Source organism: Epinephelus moara, chromosome 21, assembly GCF_006386435.1.
Source record: "Epinephelus moara isolate mb chromosome 21, YSFRI_EMoa_1.0, whole genome shotgun sequence".
Taxonomy (NCBI): Eukaryota; Metazoa; Chordata; class Actinopteri; order Perciformes; family Serranidae; genus Epinephelus; species Epinephelus moara.
In genome coordinates, this window is record NC_065526.1 from 27,247,811 (window position 1) to 27,261,527 (window position 13,717).

General features: G+C 39.8%; 1 protein-coding gene across 1 annotated transcript; it reads right to left on the reverse strand.

Moving 5' to 3' along the window:
• Positions 1-325: 325 nt before the first annotated feature.
• LOC126382985 (purine nucleoside phosphorylase-like) lies at positions 326-8,317 on the reverse strand. Its single transcript, XM_050033310.1, has 6 exons — positions 8,158-8,317; positions 4,892-5,061; positions 4,631-4,734; positions 3,880-4,055; positions 2,812-3,002; positions 326-1,401 (listed from the first exon to the last, which is right to left on the reverse strand). The coding sequence occupies exons 1-6, from the start codon at positions 8,175-8,177 to the stop codon at positions 1,181-1,183; spliced, it is 882 nt and encodes a 293-aa protein (XP_049889267.1). The 5' UTR covers positions 8,178-8,317; the 3' UTR covers positions 326-1,180.
• Positions 8,318-13,717: the final 5,400 nt, after the last annotated feature.

The window sequence follows — 13,717 nt, forward strand, 5'->3', positions numbered from 1 at the left end:
TTGACAGAGCCTCAAGGGATTAGCTAATTAAAATCGTTGAAGTTCTTGTGCTACTTTAGACTTGCTTAAGTGCTGCAAATCACCAAACAAATGTGAAATTATACTACGAAAAAAAACCCATGTAATATACCTGGGCCTTTTGGGGCCCTGGGTGGAGTTCCCTGCTTTGCCCAGTTAGTAATCCCTGATTTTGTGTGGGCTTGTATGTGGAAATCTTTTCTACGAGACCAGGGGGGGGTAATATCACACATCCCACCAACAAACTCCAAATGATCACAGAGATATCAGACCTTATAGTTTCAAATATATCACACATAGAACCACATTGCTTTGAAGCTGAGTTATTTTATTGTAAAAGATCCACGGTTTGTACAGTATTTAGTAAAGTACCTCTAACAGCACAGACAGCCAACATCCCAGTGTGCTAACCTGCTAACACAGTGATAAGACAGGAGATTTTGATCAAATCTACGTACTTTGGTACCTGTCCCATGCAGGTTATTATAATCCCTTTCTTCAACAATCTATCAAACTCTCAATATATTATGAAAGTAAAAATAAAAACACCACTTAAATACAATTAGTATAAATATTTCAAGACATTTTAAATCTCTTTTACACTGTATGAAATTATCATTTCCACCTTTCAGCCATGATCTCATCAAGACATACAAGATAAGTTGGTCCTCTACATTAAATAATGTGAATCTCACTGTATTCATATTAGTTGTTAAATGATATTGAGGAATGTAAAAGAACTGAAACAATAAATATGTATACTGTATTAAGTTAGAAGTTATTATTTTAGAAATTACAATACAATGCCGCTTCACGGAAACACTACTTAGTACAATAAATCACAGCAGGGATCTGTCAGAGAATTACTGCACTACAGTAGCATCATTCATCTGTACACCTCCAAAATGTAAACATTGCCGAAAGAGGAGTATATAAAAAAAGTAGACCAGTTTCCAGGATTTTAAGACGAGACTTATATAACAGTCAGTGGAAACATAGCAGAGAAACTAGTTTATCAAGTAGTATACCCAACCTGGGGGTTTGTAACTCTACAGCTTTTTTAGCGTTCTAACAAGCATTTTAAAAAAACCCTCTCACTGTGACGCAGAGATACAGCTGGACAGCTGACCTGGGACCAGGTACAGCGGTGTGAGTCACATGATCAGAAGGAGTTGTTGTTATTGTTCTCCAGTCGGGCCACTATGGTGGACACCATCTTCTCCAGTTGCTCTGCTCTCTGCCTGCCTGTCTCCAGGACTTCTTCGTGGTTGGCCTTCTCCTGGCTGTCGTAGTCCATCACCGCTCGGTTGCTGATCAGCGACAGGGCGAAGCATCGCATCCCGGCGTGGCGGGCAACGATCACCTCATGGACAGTGCTCATTCCTGCAGCAAAGACAAAGAGAAGGTGAGAAGTCATAACACAAACACGTTATTTAAATGGTAGTCAGTGTCCCTGTGAGTTATCCAGATTACTTTTTATGTTAACTTATTCTCATCTTACTAAATAAGATTAGATAGTGCGAATGATCAAATATAAAAGTCTTGGTTCTCTGTCCCACTCAGTATTTCCACATTGCAGAAACCTTTGTGTTATTTTTGATCAAACATTTAAATCCAGTATTCAGTGTTTCCAGGAACAGATCATTCCTTTCCAGCAACCATCTGGAAACTGTTATTCTTGTATTCATAACCTCTTGATTAGGATATGCACTTCCTGATGCCTGCCTCCAGCTCATCCAAAACTCTGCTGCCAGAATCTTGACACGGACTAGAAATCATGACCACATCGCACCAATCCTGGTTACCTGTTGCTTTTAGAACTGATTTTAAGATTTTATGAATTACCTACAAAGCCATGAGAGGCCTTGCTCCAAGTTATATAACAGATCTTTTATTGCCATATGTTCCCTCTCGTACCCTGAGATCCTCAGATACATCTTTTCTCGTTGCGAGGTCTAGATTAATTCACAAAGGTGACAGAGGAGAGCCTTTGCAGTCAGAGCTCCTCGACTCTGGAATGTCCTGCCCGAGGAGATCAGGGCTGCATATTCTTCTTCTGATTTTAACTGCTTTATTAATGTGTGTTTTACTCTGTTATGTGTATTCTGTTATCACTGCTTTTTTCTTGTTTTATTTGCTTTGTCTTTTATTTGGTTTTGTAAAGCACTTTTGAAAGGTGTCATATATGTTTAAGATTTACCTGCAATTAAAATTAACTTTGTAATGCACATATATGTAAAATCTAAGATAGGCAACAGCAGTGAGAGTGAGGTTGCAATATTAGAACTTTTAAGTTGCTTAAAAGTGAGGTTTTAAATGACTAATACTGTGACACACTTCCTTCTATGTGTTAGTTACTAGCAATACATCCTTTGTGCCTGTGTGTGTGTGTGTGTGTGTGTGTGTGTGTGTGTGCATGTACTCTTGTACTTCTGCCTTTGTGATGACCTGAATTTGAACGTCAAGATTAAGGACATTTTCAAAGTCTTGGTTTTAGGGATATAATGGGGGTTACAGTTGGGGTTAAGTGTGTAGTTGTGATGGTGGAAGTTGGGGTCTAAGGCAATGGTTCCCATCCTGGGGGTTCTGACCCCATTAGACAAGAAGTTATAAGACACCTTTTTGTCTGAAGTGTAAAGTTGACCTATACTGTATGTCAGCATTTCAGTCATTTCTGCGAGCAAAACTAAATGAAACTGTTATTTTCAATGTTTGGATTATTAGGGAATGTCAGTGACAGTCTTCACAGATATAGAAGTATAAATGTGTGTGGGAGAGAGACTTGACACTTACCAACAGCGTCAGCGCCCATTCTGTTCAGCATGCGACACTCAGCGATGGTTTCGAAGGAGGGACCTCCCAGGACGCAGTACACTCCCTCCCGCAGGAAGTCGCTGTAGCCCAGTTCTGATGCCACATCATGGGCCAACTGCCTCAGCTCGCGGTCGTAGGCGTCAGACATGCAAGGGAAGCGGACGCCAAACCTGAAGGGAGAAGAAGGGTGTTTACTCAACTGTGGGATTCCACACAACTCAGTACTGAAATTCCCCCTGATGACTCAGGTAACATTAAAGCAATACAGCAGCTCTCTGAGATTTGCTAATGTCCTCAACAACAAGAGACAGTACTTGTGAACACTGTGCATGGAAGATCAGTCCAGCAGGTCACCCATGCAGCTCATGAATGCAAAGTACAAGTCATCTGTTTCCTGCTTGATAATCTGACATTACACAGAGTTCTGCTCTGAAGCTAGAAGTAGTGTTAAAGAGTTTGGATGCACGTTAAAGCCTCCAGCCATCCAGAACAATACGTGCTTTTGTTGAGACTGACATCAGCTTATTGTTGCTCCAGGGCTGGAGTGTGGCACTTCTGTGTGGGAAACTGGAAAAATGCTAATAAAATACGGACTAAAATATGTAGGGGGAGGGAAAACTGAGTACAGCTGAGTCATTTGAACAGCGAAGGAGTCGCGACTGCTTTCTTGAAATTGCTAGAAAAATAAGAGTTTTCTTGATCTCCAGTGGGGAAATTCGACAAAAGACTTCTTGGCCTCACTGAGCTGATTACAAATTTCTTTGATTTTGGCGAACCAACCCTTTAATGTGCTAAAACCCTTCTTAAGACTCTGTCATCTCTGCTTCACTAAGTTCAGTTTTAGTGTTGAATAATAATTGAGTTTTTTCACTATGACAAAAATCACACAATCAACAGGAAAAGTTGATTGTTTTGAGCATTACAACATGTACAGTTTTATGTAAAATATCAATCACAAGCTGCTTTAAAACAAATACAATGTTAACAGTATCTACCCTCAAACATCCAGCCATGCATCCATCAGTCCCTCTCCTCTCCTCCACCTACCTCTCATCATTTGGTCCTGCCAGCGGGTTGTTTCCAGCAAACCCTGGCATGTTGATGTGGTCCTTAATTAACATAACGTCTCCCACTTTGTAGTCCTGGTTGAGGCCTCCGGCGGCGTTGGTCAGGATGATCGTCTCCACACCCATCAGCTTGAAGACACGCATGGGCAGCGTGATCTGCAGAACACAAGGTAATGTGAAACACTTGTACACACAAAAATAATATTTAGAAATATAATAAAAAGGACTATTAGCAGTAAGGGTGTGATCATGCAGGCCAGCTGCACAAACCTCGCTTGAGACAAACACAAGGGGACAGGAATGCAAAATGTGTGTGACTTGAAATGTTTTTTGAGGGAACATATCTGTTAATTAATCTACACGTCAAGTTGATGACAGAACGCAGAGCATTTCATAATGCCACTGATGTGATAACACTTCAGGCACTAAGATGTTATCATGTTTATTGCATTGGACAATCCGTCTGAGGTTGTTGTAAGAACAAGAATGAACAGGTGGCTTCTCATCGAACACACACACTGATATCTCCAGCTCTGCAGGCTGTGACTGTGTCCAGACACCAGCTGAATAAATAAAAAACTCCAGTAGATTATCAACAAAACGTATGCTTCAGTGGAAGGCTTGGTTCATGGAGTACTTATACTCCATTGTTGTGTTGGTACTTAAAAGATCTGAGTGCTTCTTCTAACACTGCTAGCCTTGAACAACCTATACCTCTGCTTTCAACTCACCTTCTGGATGGGGTAGCCCTCGTAAAGGTGGAACCTGCCCTGCATGCAAACACACGGCTTCCCTTTAAGTGTTCCAAACACCAGCCGGCCAGCATGACCATGCACTGTAACACACACACACACACACTTCGTTAGTCACCCAGTGTTATTGCGTAGAGCCCACAAACATGCACAAACATACACACACACACACACACACACACACACACACACACACACACACACACATATTACCAGCTGACAGCTGCAGGCTGTGCATACCTGTGCTCCGGGGGAAGTTGGGAATGTCACTGTATTTGAAGACCTGAGGGTCCTTGAGCATCTCAGCCAGCCCCCCGAGACCCGAACCGCACACGATTCCCACAGTCGGCCGCACCTGCGTGTTGGACAGCAGCCATTCAGCTGTCGTCCGACACTCCTCGTAGCTTTCACTGAGGGAGTCAGAAAAAAACAGATTTGATTTATTTTGTATTTAACTTTTATTTAACCAGGAAGTCCATTAAAACTGATAACTCTTATCTGAGGCTGAGACAGCACACCAGTTACAGTTTAAGTAGAAATAAAACATAGGGAAATACAATCAGCAACTACACAAGATAGAGACTAAATCCAGCTCAAACAAAGCAGTTGTATTTCTCTGCTACATGGACTTTTAACATGGCTTTGATTTTTTTCCCAAGGGGGCTCGTTAATAAAATGTAGTATGCTCTGCAGATTATTCCAAATCCAAGGAACAGCATATTTCTCCAGCTCAGTGCAAACACTTGACTTAAGAGTCAAAGGCAAAGGGAGGATTCAACAGTAGCTTAGGTACTGAGCTCTTGTATCAACAAAGTTTATTTTCTGTAATGTTTAAATACCTTACATGGCCAAAAGTATGTGGACACCTGACCCTGAGGTGGTGTTGTAATTGATCTCTACGGCGTGGGAAGGGGCTGAGGTGTTATGTTGTTTTTTTTTTTTTTATCTATCATAACACCAAAGTTTTCTCACTATGTAAACACAGTGATGTCCTCATTTGCCCTCTCTGTGTGTGCAGTCATGCTGCATTCACTTATAAGGAAATAAACCAGGATATCTGATTTCACAGGAGGCGTCTGGGAGGTGGGGGCATCCTGCAGAGTCACTGAGCTGAAATGAATATCTTTCCTGGCTTTGAGTCACATTCATATAAACACACACACTAGCACACACACAACACACACACACTAGCACACACAATGTCCTGTTGTGTTTCTGTTGTTAAAAGGTTAGCGTGGCTTCATTGTGCAAACAATGTGTCATGTTCAGGTGACGGAGCACTGGACTTAACTCACGTCGACAATGACTACAGTCTTGAGTATTTCTCAGGCACACATCCTCTCATATTTCTGTACATGCAAAATCTCTGCTGTTAATCCCTTCCTTCCTTTTGCCTTTGACTCTTAATTCAACCTTGACCTTTTATGAGGATAACTCTTTAAATACTTTTATTAGTCCCCAGAGGTGAAACTGGTTTGTTTGCTAGCGCACAGCAAAAAACAAACATGACAAATGTTAGACGGGTCACCACAAACAACATATGCACACATACTACCACTATAGTACTAACACTATTACCCAAACAAACACTTACTTTGAGCGAATATTAGTGTAGCACATACTTCGCATTTCTACATTACAATTTTTTGTCAGCTGATATATGATACCAATATATGCAACCATGTTGATGACTGATTAATTCTCATTTTCAAGCAAAAATACCAAAAAAATTCCTAGTTTATTGCTGCTTTTCTTTGTCTTTTATTACAGTCTAACTGAATAAACTTTGGCTTTGGACAGCTGTTTGGACAAGACAAGACATAAAAAGGCACCTTGTGCTTAAATTAATTATAATGGGGATTTGGAATTATTTGTAGATCAAAGTCAGAGGAAGCTCGACACAGCTGTCTTTAAAGTAGTGAGCTGCCTTTTTAAAATCAGGCCTAAAACTGAAATTGGTTAAAGCACTATTGAACTGTACTTAAAGGAACAGTTCACCCCAAAATCAGAATAAACATATTTTTCCTCTAGTGCTATTTATCAGTCTAGATTGTTTTGGTGTGAGTTGTGGAGAGTTGGTGATAATGGAACTAGATGGCGCTCAAAACATTAATAAAATACATTTGGATAGCTCAACAGCAATGTCTCTTTCCAGAAACCATGACCTGGGTACTCAAGATAATCCACATACCTTGCTCTGAACAGTTTCTCTATCTTCTTTCTTCTGAACTACACCCTACAACTGTATCACCATGCAGTAGAAGTGTGCATCTGCAAGCTCACCTAGCACCACTGAGCTGGCCAAGGAGGACACCATTCATTAATGTTTACAACGCACGCTGTCATGAGCACAAGCCTCTCGTCCATGAGCAGATGCACGCTTCCTTCTGCACAGTGATACAGTTAGCGGATGTAGTTTGGCAGAAAGAAAATAGTTCCTACATGAAACTGCTCACAGCAAGGTATGTGGATTATCTTGAGTAACCTGGTCATGATTTCTGGAAAGAGACATTGCTGTTGAGTTTTTTAAATGTACTGTTTTGGTGCTTTGAGCATCTCAAGCTGAGTGCCATCTATTTCCATTATACTCAAGAGACAGCAGACATCTTTATGGCTGATATCTCCAATTCTGGGCAACTCACACCAAAACAATCTAGACTGACAAACAACATTATTGGTAAGAGGAAAATTATGTATTTTTGGTTTTGGGGTGAACTGTTCCTTTAAGTACCTAGCCTGCAGCAGCCTACTTGTGTAGATGTACTAAGTTAGGCTTTATTACATCACTGCTAAGAGCTTTTTCTGTTTCATAGGCCTATCAGTAATTTAATCATCCTGACATTTTAAATTAAACTCAAGTTTGTGTTTTATCTTATTTTGAAGTCTTTCAGCATGTCTCAAGTAGTTTTGTGACTAATTTCAGTCACTCCGCGCGTGTGCACAAATACAAGTCACAGAAGCACAAAGTAAGTCATTTCTGTGAGTAAGGGGTCAGTGGGTTTGTAGAAGTGACGTCACGGCGGCGCACACAAGCCAAGTGGGGTTTTTCCGTCCCATCCGTGAGCACCGAGTTGCGCGCTTTAACTGTGTTATCATATTTAACAGGAACACGTTTTTTATACTCAGTAAAACAACCCAGGGCGAAATGTGTCTCCTTCCGCGTCATCCATGAGAAATAATATGAATCGAGCAGCATCCCCTGTCAGGAGCGTGACATCATGGCGAGGCAGCGCGCGCTTCTCAGCCCGTTTTTTTAATTATCAGTTTAATTATAGAGTGTATCTGTTCCTCTGGGTGTTTGGTGGAACTGTAGCTACATTTAAGGATATTTCGTCACAGTGACCCAACCTCGACGTGCAACTTCCCTTTTAAATGAGCGATGGAGACCCAGAATGAATTTCAGACCGAAAAGTGAACATAATCCACATAACAGCATGTAATGTATAAAAATAAAATAGGACCATCAGCCTGTATAAGCTTGTAATAATAAAAAGTTATTTACTCACCTGGACACAAAGTCGGACATGATGACACGTGATGCAGATACAGTCGGCAGGTTGTTCCGCGTTAAAGTGAGCCTAGCAACGTTATCCGGAAATTCCTGATGGAGGGACCGCTTTTATGTTTACACCCCACCCGCTCACGACACGGCTGCCACATTCCTCTACGTCACAGCCCGCTGCAGGCTCTGATTGGTCGAAGCGCAGGCGTTGTTCCGATGGGCTTTTGATGGTGTAGTCACACCAACCATTGATGCGTTCAGGAGCTCCCCCGAAGAACAAGTCAGGAGGCAGACATGTATCTAGACGGAAATTATGACAAAGTAAACACAGGGTAGTCAAGGCAACTATTTATTGGGCCGTTTCAAACACAGAGGCTATTCACATGCTTTACATCGGTAAAGTCATTAAAAACAATCAGAAAAAAACAAACACTTAAGATAGAATAAAATGAAATTTAGAATATGGATTAGAGGCAAGACCTGTTGTCTAAATGTTAAGAGTAAATAGCCAAAAATAGGAACAGCATGGAATAAAAAGAGAATCATACTGAAAGTGCCGGACAGACTGTCTTTTAATACACAAACTAACACGAGATCGATGTGATCTATATACCTCATTCTTGTTTTTAAATGATGTCACATTTAGTTTGCATTGCATAGTTGCGTTTACAAACATTTAATATGTTATACATTTTAAATGTTTGCATCTTTGTCCTTCGTGTTAAAAGGAAATGTGCTCATGTGCAAAGCAAATACCAGAAATATCCAAAACTAAAAAAAAAAAAAAAAAGCCAAACAATAGCCTACATAATTCAAAACTACGTGGTTGTTACCTTACACTTCTGAAATATAGTCCAGACTCTTCAGTATCATCCACCATGTGTCCCACAAATTACAATTCTCAAAGTCTATTTTTGTTTTGCAGCCTTTTTTTTCATTATGCAGACTACGTGACCATCGGAGTGTACTAACTGTAGATTTTTCGACAGTACTTGAAGGCAGCATACCGCAATTTCCCACACACAACGTGGTGGTGCTTTTGATGCTGATGCAATCACCCTGGAGGAGACAAAAAGGATGTGACTTGGTGTTCTAATGGTAAATTACTAAATATGAAAAATATGTGTAACTACCGGTATATTTGTAAGACAGCTTCCTGGACGTATTTGATCATGAAAGAGGGGGGAGGAGAAGGGAAACTCCCCTCTATATACAAGCAGGCACACATTGCATTTCAGAAAATGTGGAAAACAAAATTTAACTCAGAAATTAGAGATTTGCATTGTAAAATTGATCTATTCCCATTTCAAGTTTCAATGACACAGGATTGCCTGTAACCACATCTTTACAGAAATAACAGAATGAACAAAAAGAACAATCATTTAAACAAACACCTAGTTTGAAGGCAAATCACTCTTCCACAAAACAAATCTATAATCATTCATATATATTATTTTTAAAACAAGTCTGTGTGTCCCTCTTTGATAGGAAGAAAGAGGACACCATATTCATGACAGGAAAGACACACTTTTACAAAATCTACGTTCCAGGTGTTGAGGTAGTAATCACAGCAGGGCAAAGCCTAGGTTTGGACGTGGTTTCTTTAAAACCAGTTGTGGAATGTAACCAGTACAACTATCCCTACCCAAGGCATAACAAAACACAACCATATTTTTTCATAATATTAATACTTTTGGGTGGTCAAGGCAATCACTCAAGTTTTTGGCCATATCAAAGTGAAATGAATTACCATTAGAATAACACATTATCTAATCATTGTTGTATTGGTTGTAATATACCAGCAGTGTAAAATATACTTCAATAGCAAATCAGGACCAAGCATAAAAACATAATTCAGTGTGATGATGTTACAGTAAGGTTTAAAGGAATTATATCACATTTCATATGCAAGCAAACATAATACTGATTAATAATATAGGGAACTATTCATGTATGCTACTTGTAGTTTTATAGGAGGTGTCATTTAGAGCCATTGTGGGCAAATGACTAGAGAACACTACAAACATTCAATAGTTTCAGTGAGAGCAACAACAACCCTGTGAATAAAAAAAAAAATCATATTCTTGCTCAGATTTTCTGTATCACTGATACCATCACCACAAGCAGAACTGTATACACAGTTTTTGTTTGTTTTGTTTTATTGAATCAAACAATACAGGCATCATGCTGTGCCAGTATGTGATTTTAGACAGCATGCCGGCGTTCTGGAAGCAAAAGAAGTGTGAATATCATGGGTTTGATGTGTAACGCAACAGAGGCGTCCTCAAGTGTTGACATATAACATGCTGATCAATGCTTTCTTATCAATAACAATGGTATAACATGGCAATAACAATCATTTACCATCCTTGTTATATGAAAGTTCATCTTGTCCTAAGGAGCTCCCGGTTTGTGGACATTTTCAGTTGCTGTTCTTCTTCATTGAGTTAGCTGCTAACTGCTGCTAGCTGCTTTTTAAATCTCCCTTCGGTGGGTCATACACATAACACGTCGTCAAAATGTCACAACTGTCCTGTCCATGGTCCTGTCCTGTCAGCTGTCCCCTTTTACACAGATGTTGATTCAGTGCTGTTATTACCTCCGCTGTCAGCTTAGAGGTGAGACAACTCTGTACCCCCATTCTGTGATCATACCTTTTACACAGAATGGTGAGGTGGAATTAAGGTGTGACATTCCTGCCTTGAACAGGCAGTGTAAAAGGGGCTATAGAAATATATATATAACTACATATAACTACTGCTTTCTGAAAAAGTACAACCCCCCCCCCCAACCCCAATGCACTGTTGTAGATGAAACTACCCAACAGAATTTAAAGGAGCTGAAATCAGCACAACTTTGAACATCTGCAGCAGCAAAATGCAACATACACTTTAATGCAGCTGTAAAATGAATCCAGAAACAACATATAAAGTAGTAAAACACTGACTCTGTCTTTAACTGAAATAGGGTTTTTAAATACAGGATTTATTAGTATTTACACATCATTTTCACATCATTGACACATTTATTTACTTTTTTATTAAATGATCTGTATATTTCTTCAGCCGCAGATTGACAAACAAATCATTTACAGCACTATTGGACAGTGAATTTGAATCCCAGAGTGGAATGTCTCAGTGCATGTGTGAGTGTGTGTGAGCAGCAACAGAACAGAGACATACCAGACGTGAAACCCACTAACACCTACAGTAGACATGCAATTATTACATTCCACAAGTGCGGCATGAAAAACAAACAAAAACACCGTACTGATATTTTTACCAAATAATTAACCTGGACTGTAAGTTGCAATGGAAAGCTCCAGATAAAAAAGACATTTTTTTGCTCAATTAATTAATTAAAAAAGATATTTCAGGCAGCTGGGCTAAAAGGCAAAGTTTGTCAGGGGGGTGTTTGAGAAAAGGGCATGGTTTCAAGAAATAAAAAGGTTTAATTACCTTGGGAGTGAGGAAAAACACCACAATTTGTTGTCGGCCTCTTAGATTTTTAGACATACTGTGTGTACAGTCCATATATTGGTGGAACTAGTGGAAAGCTCGTGGACTGTCTGAAATGGAGATGGTTGTGCTCAGTGCATTGCTCAATTAGGAAATGTTACCCTGATGATGGTGTTAGACAAATAGCCAGGGGAGTTACTTCAAGGTTCAGTGTTTAGGATTTAGTGGCATCTAGTGGTGAGGTTGCAGATTGCAGCCAACTGAAACTTTTCCCATGTGCCAAGCATGTAGGAGAACTGTTAGTTTGGTTTGTTCTGTCTGGGCTGCTGTAGAGACAACATGGTGAAACCTGTGAGGCCTTGTTTGATAAGCAGATATAAATGCCTAATTCTAAGGTAATGAAAACACAACAGCTTGTATTTTCGACTGACTATACACTAATGAAATCATAGTTATGAATAATGTATTCAGTTTCTGCCAATATAAGCCCCTCAACCCTACACACTGAACCTTTAAAATGTCAGGTCTGACCCTTTTGAGATCATCAATGAAAGCCGATTTCACATAAATCTGGCCATTTGTGTTCAGAAGAAGTATTTATATAATTCTACTTATTATTGATGCACTGACAAGTTGTGGGTGGTTGAGGTGGAGCTAATTTAAACTTCTTTACATACAGTTGGGTAGTACCTTAAAAGTAGTAATACCTAAAATTGTATTTAAGTACAGTACTTGAATGGATGTGCTTCGTTACTTTCCACCAAGGGCATGTGTATATACATTATATCTCTGTGTGTGTGTGTGTGTGTGTGTGTGTGTGTGTGTGTGTGTGTGTGTGTGTGTGTGTGTGTTCACGTACCTGCTGCAGCACAGAGCAGCCAGTGTTCTGTTACAAAATGTTATGTAACTGCTGATTTGCATTCACACAGTTGTCTGGCTTTTATACTGGAGCGCCAGCCAGAACCAGCTGCTCTCACCCTGCAAACAAATTAGAAGTGGAAGACTTTTGCATTCATTCAATTTCTTCTTAGTTAATCAAGTGTCCTTTTTTTTTTTTTTACATCACATAGCGTGGCAAAGCTTATTTTGCCCTCACGAAAAAGTTCATGCTCATGTTCATGTTTATCCTGTAAACATTCTAGACACGCCCTTTAAGCGTTATTACTATCCAACGTGTATGTGACAAGTTTCATGTTACTCATAGTCTTTCTTATTGCCATATATGTATTTGCTTCCTTATTCACTTGTACCACTCCCTGGTGGCTGTAGTGGCAAAATGCAAAACCTGATTTTTCGTTATTGCAGCTCCAGCTACATAATAAGAAATCAAACAGCAGTTTTTACATTCCTATAGCTTCTAAGTTGCAAACCCCCTTAGAAGTTCTTTTTTACTACTTGTTTCTGCGTAGCATGCAGATGCAATGCTTATTAAGAAACAGCAATTTATTGTTAGGAAACAAACTGGGTCATCTTTTTGTGTTGCACCACCTGATCCCCTCACTACCGGCACAAGCAGTGAGCTTTTAAATCTTTTTTAATTATCGTGGCTGGAGGGGTGATAGTTTTGATTGATTGATGAGCTGTCCTTTCATTAATTTGGTCCAGTATTTTGACAACTATTGGATGGATTATAATAAAATTTGCTACAGACTTTTATTGTTCCCAGAGGATGAATCACAATGACTTCGGTGTACCCCCTGACATTTCATCCAGCGCTACCAGCAGGTTAAAATGTCCACATTAGCTTGTTCATATAACACTGTAAATAATAGCATGTTACTGTAGTGTGTGCCAATATGACAATTACATATGCTAGGCTTTACAAGGAGTCAAAGTTAGAACTTGAGAGAGAGGTTTACTAATTTGTTTTTCTCAGTTCAGACAGGACAAAATACTTTACCTACATATTAAGAGGGTGTATTGCATAAACAGTAAAACTAGCATCCCTACAGTCTTCCAGGGGTTAATCTGGAATGTGCTGAACGGTGAGGAAAATGACAGTGGCCTGGGGGATCGGCTGTGCCTCTCTGCAGCTCACGCAATCACATGTGGCGTCCTCACCAGCATTACCCCGAGCCTCTCTATCCTTGAACTCTTGAAATAGTT

Bases quoted from the DNA above. Each gene is read 5' to 3' on its own strand.
- LOC126382985 (XM_050033310.1), bottom strand. From the start codon at position 8,177: ATGTCCGACTTTGTGTCCAG. The intron at 5,062-8,157 runs GTGAGTAAATAA...TGACTCCCTCAG, and splicing joins ATGTCCGACTTTGTGTCCAG to TGAAAGCTACGAGGAGTGTC. The intron at 4,056-4,630 runs GTGAGTTGAAAG...TGTGTTCTGCAG, and splicing joins AGGGCTACCCCATCCAGAAG to ATCACGCTGCCCATGCGTGT.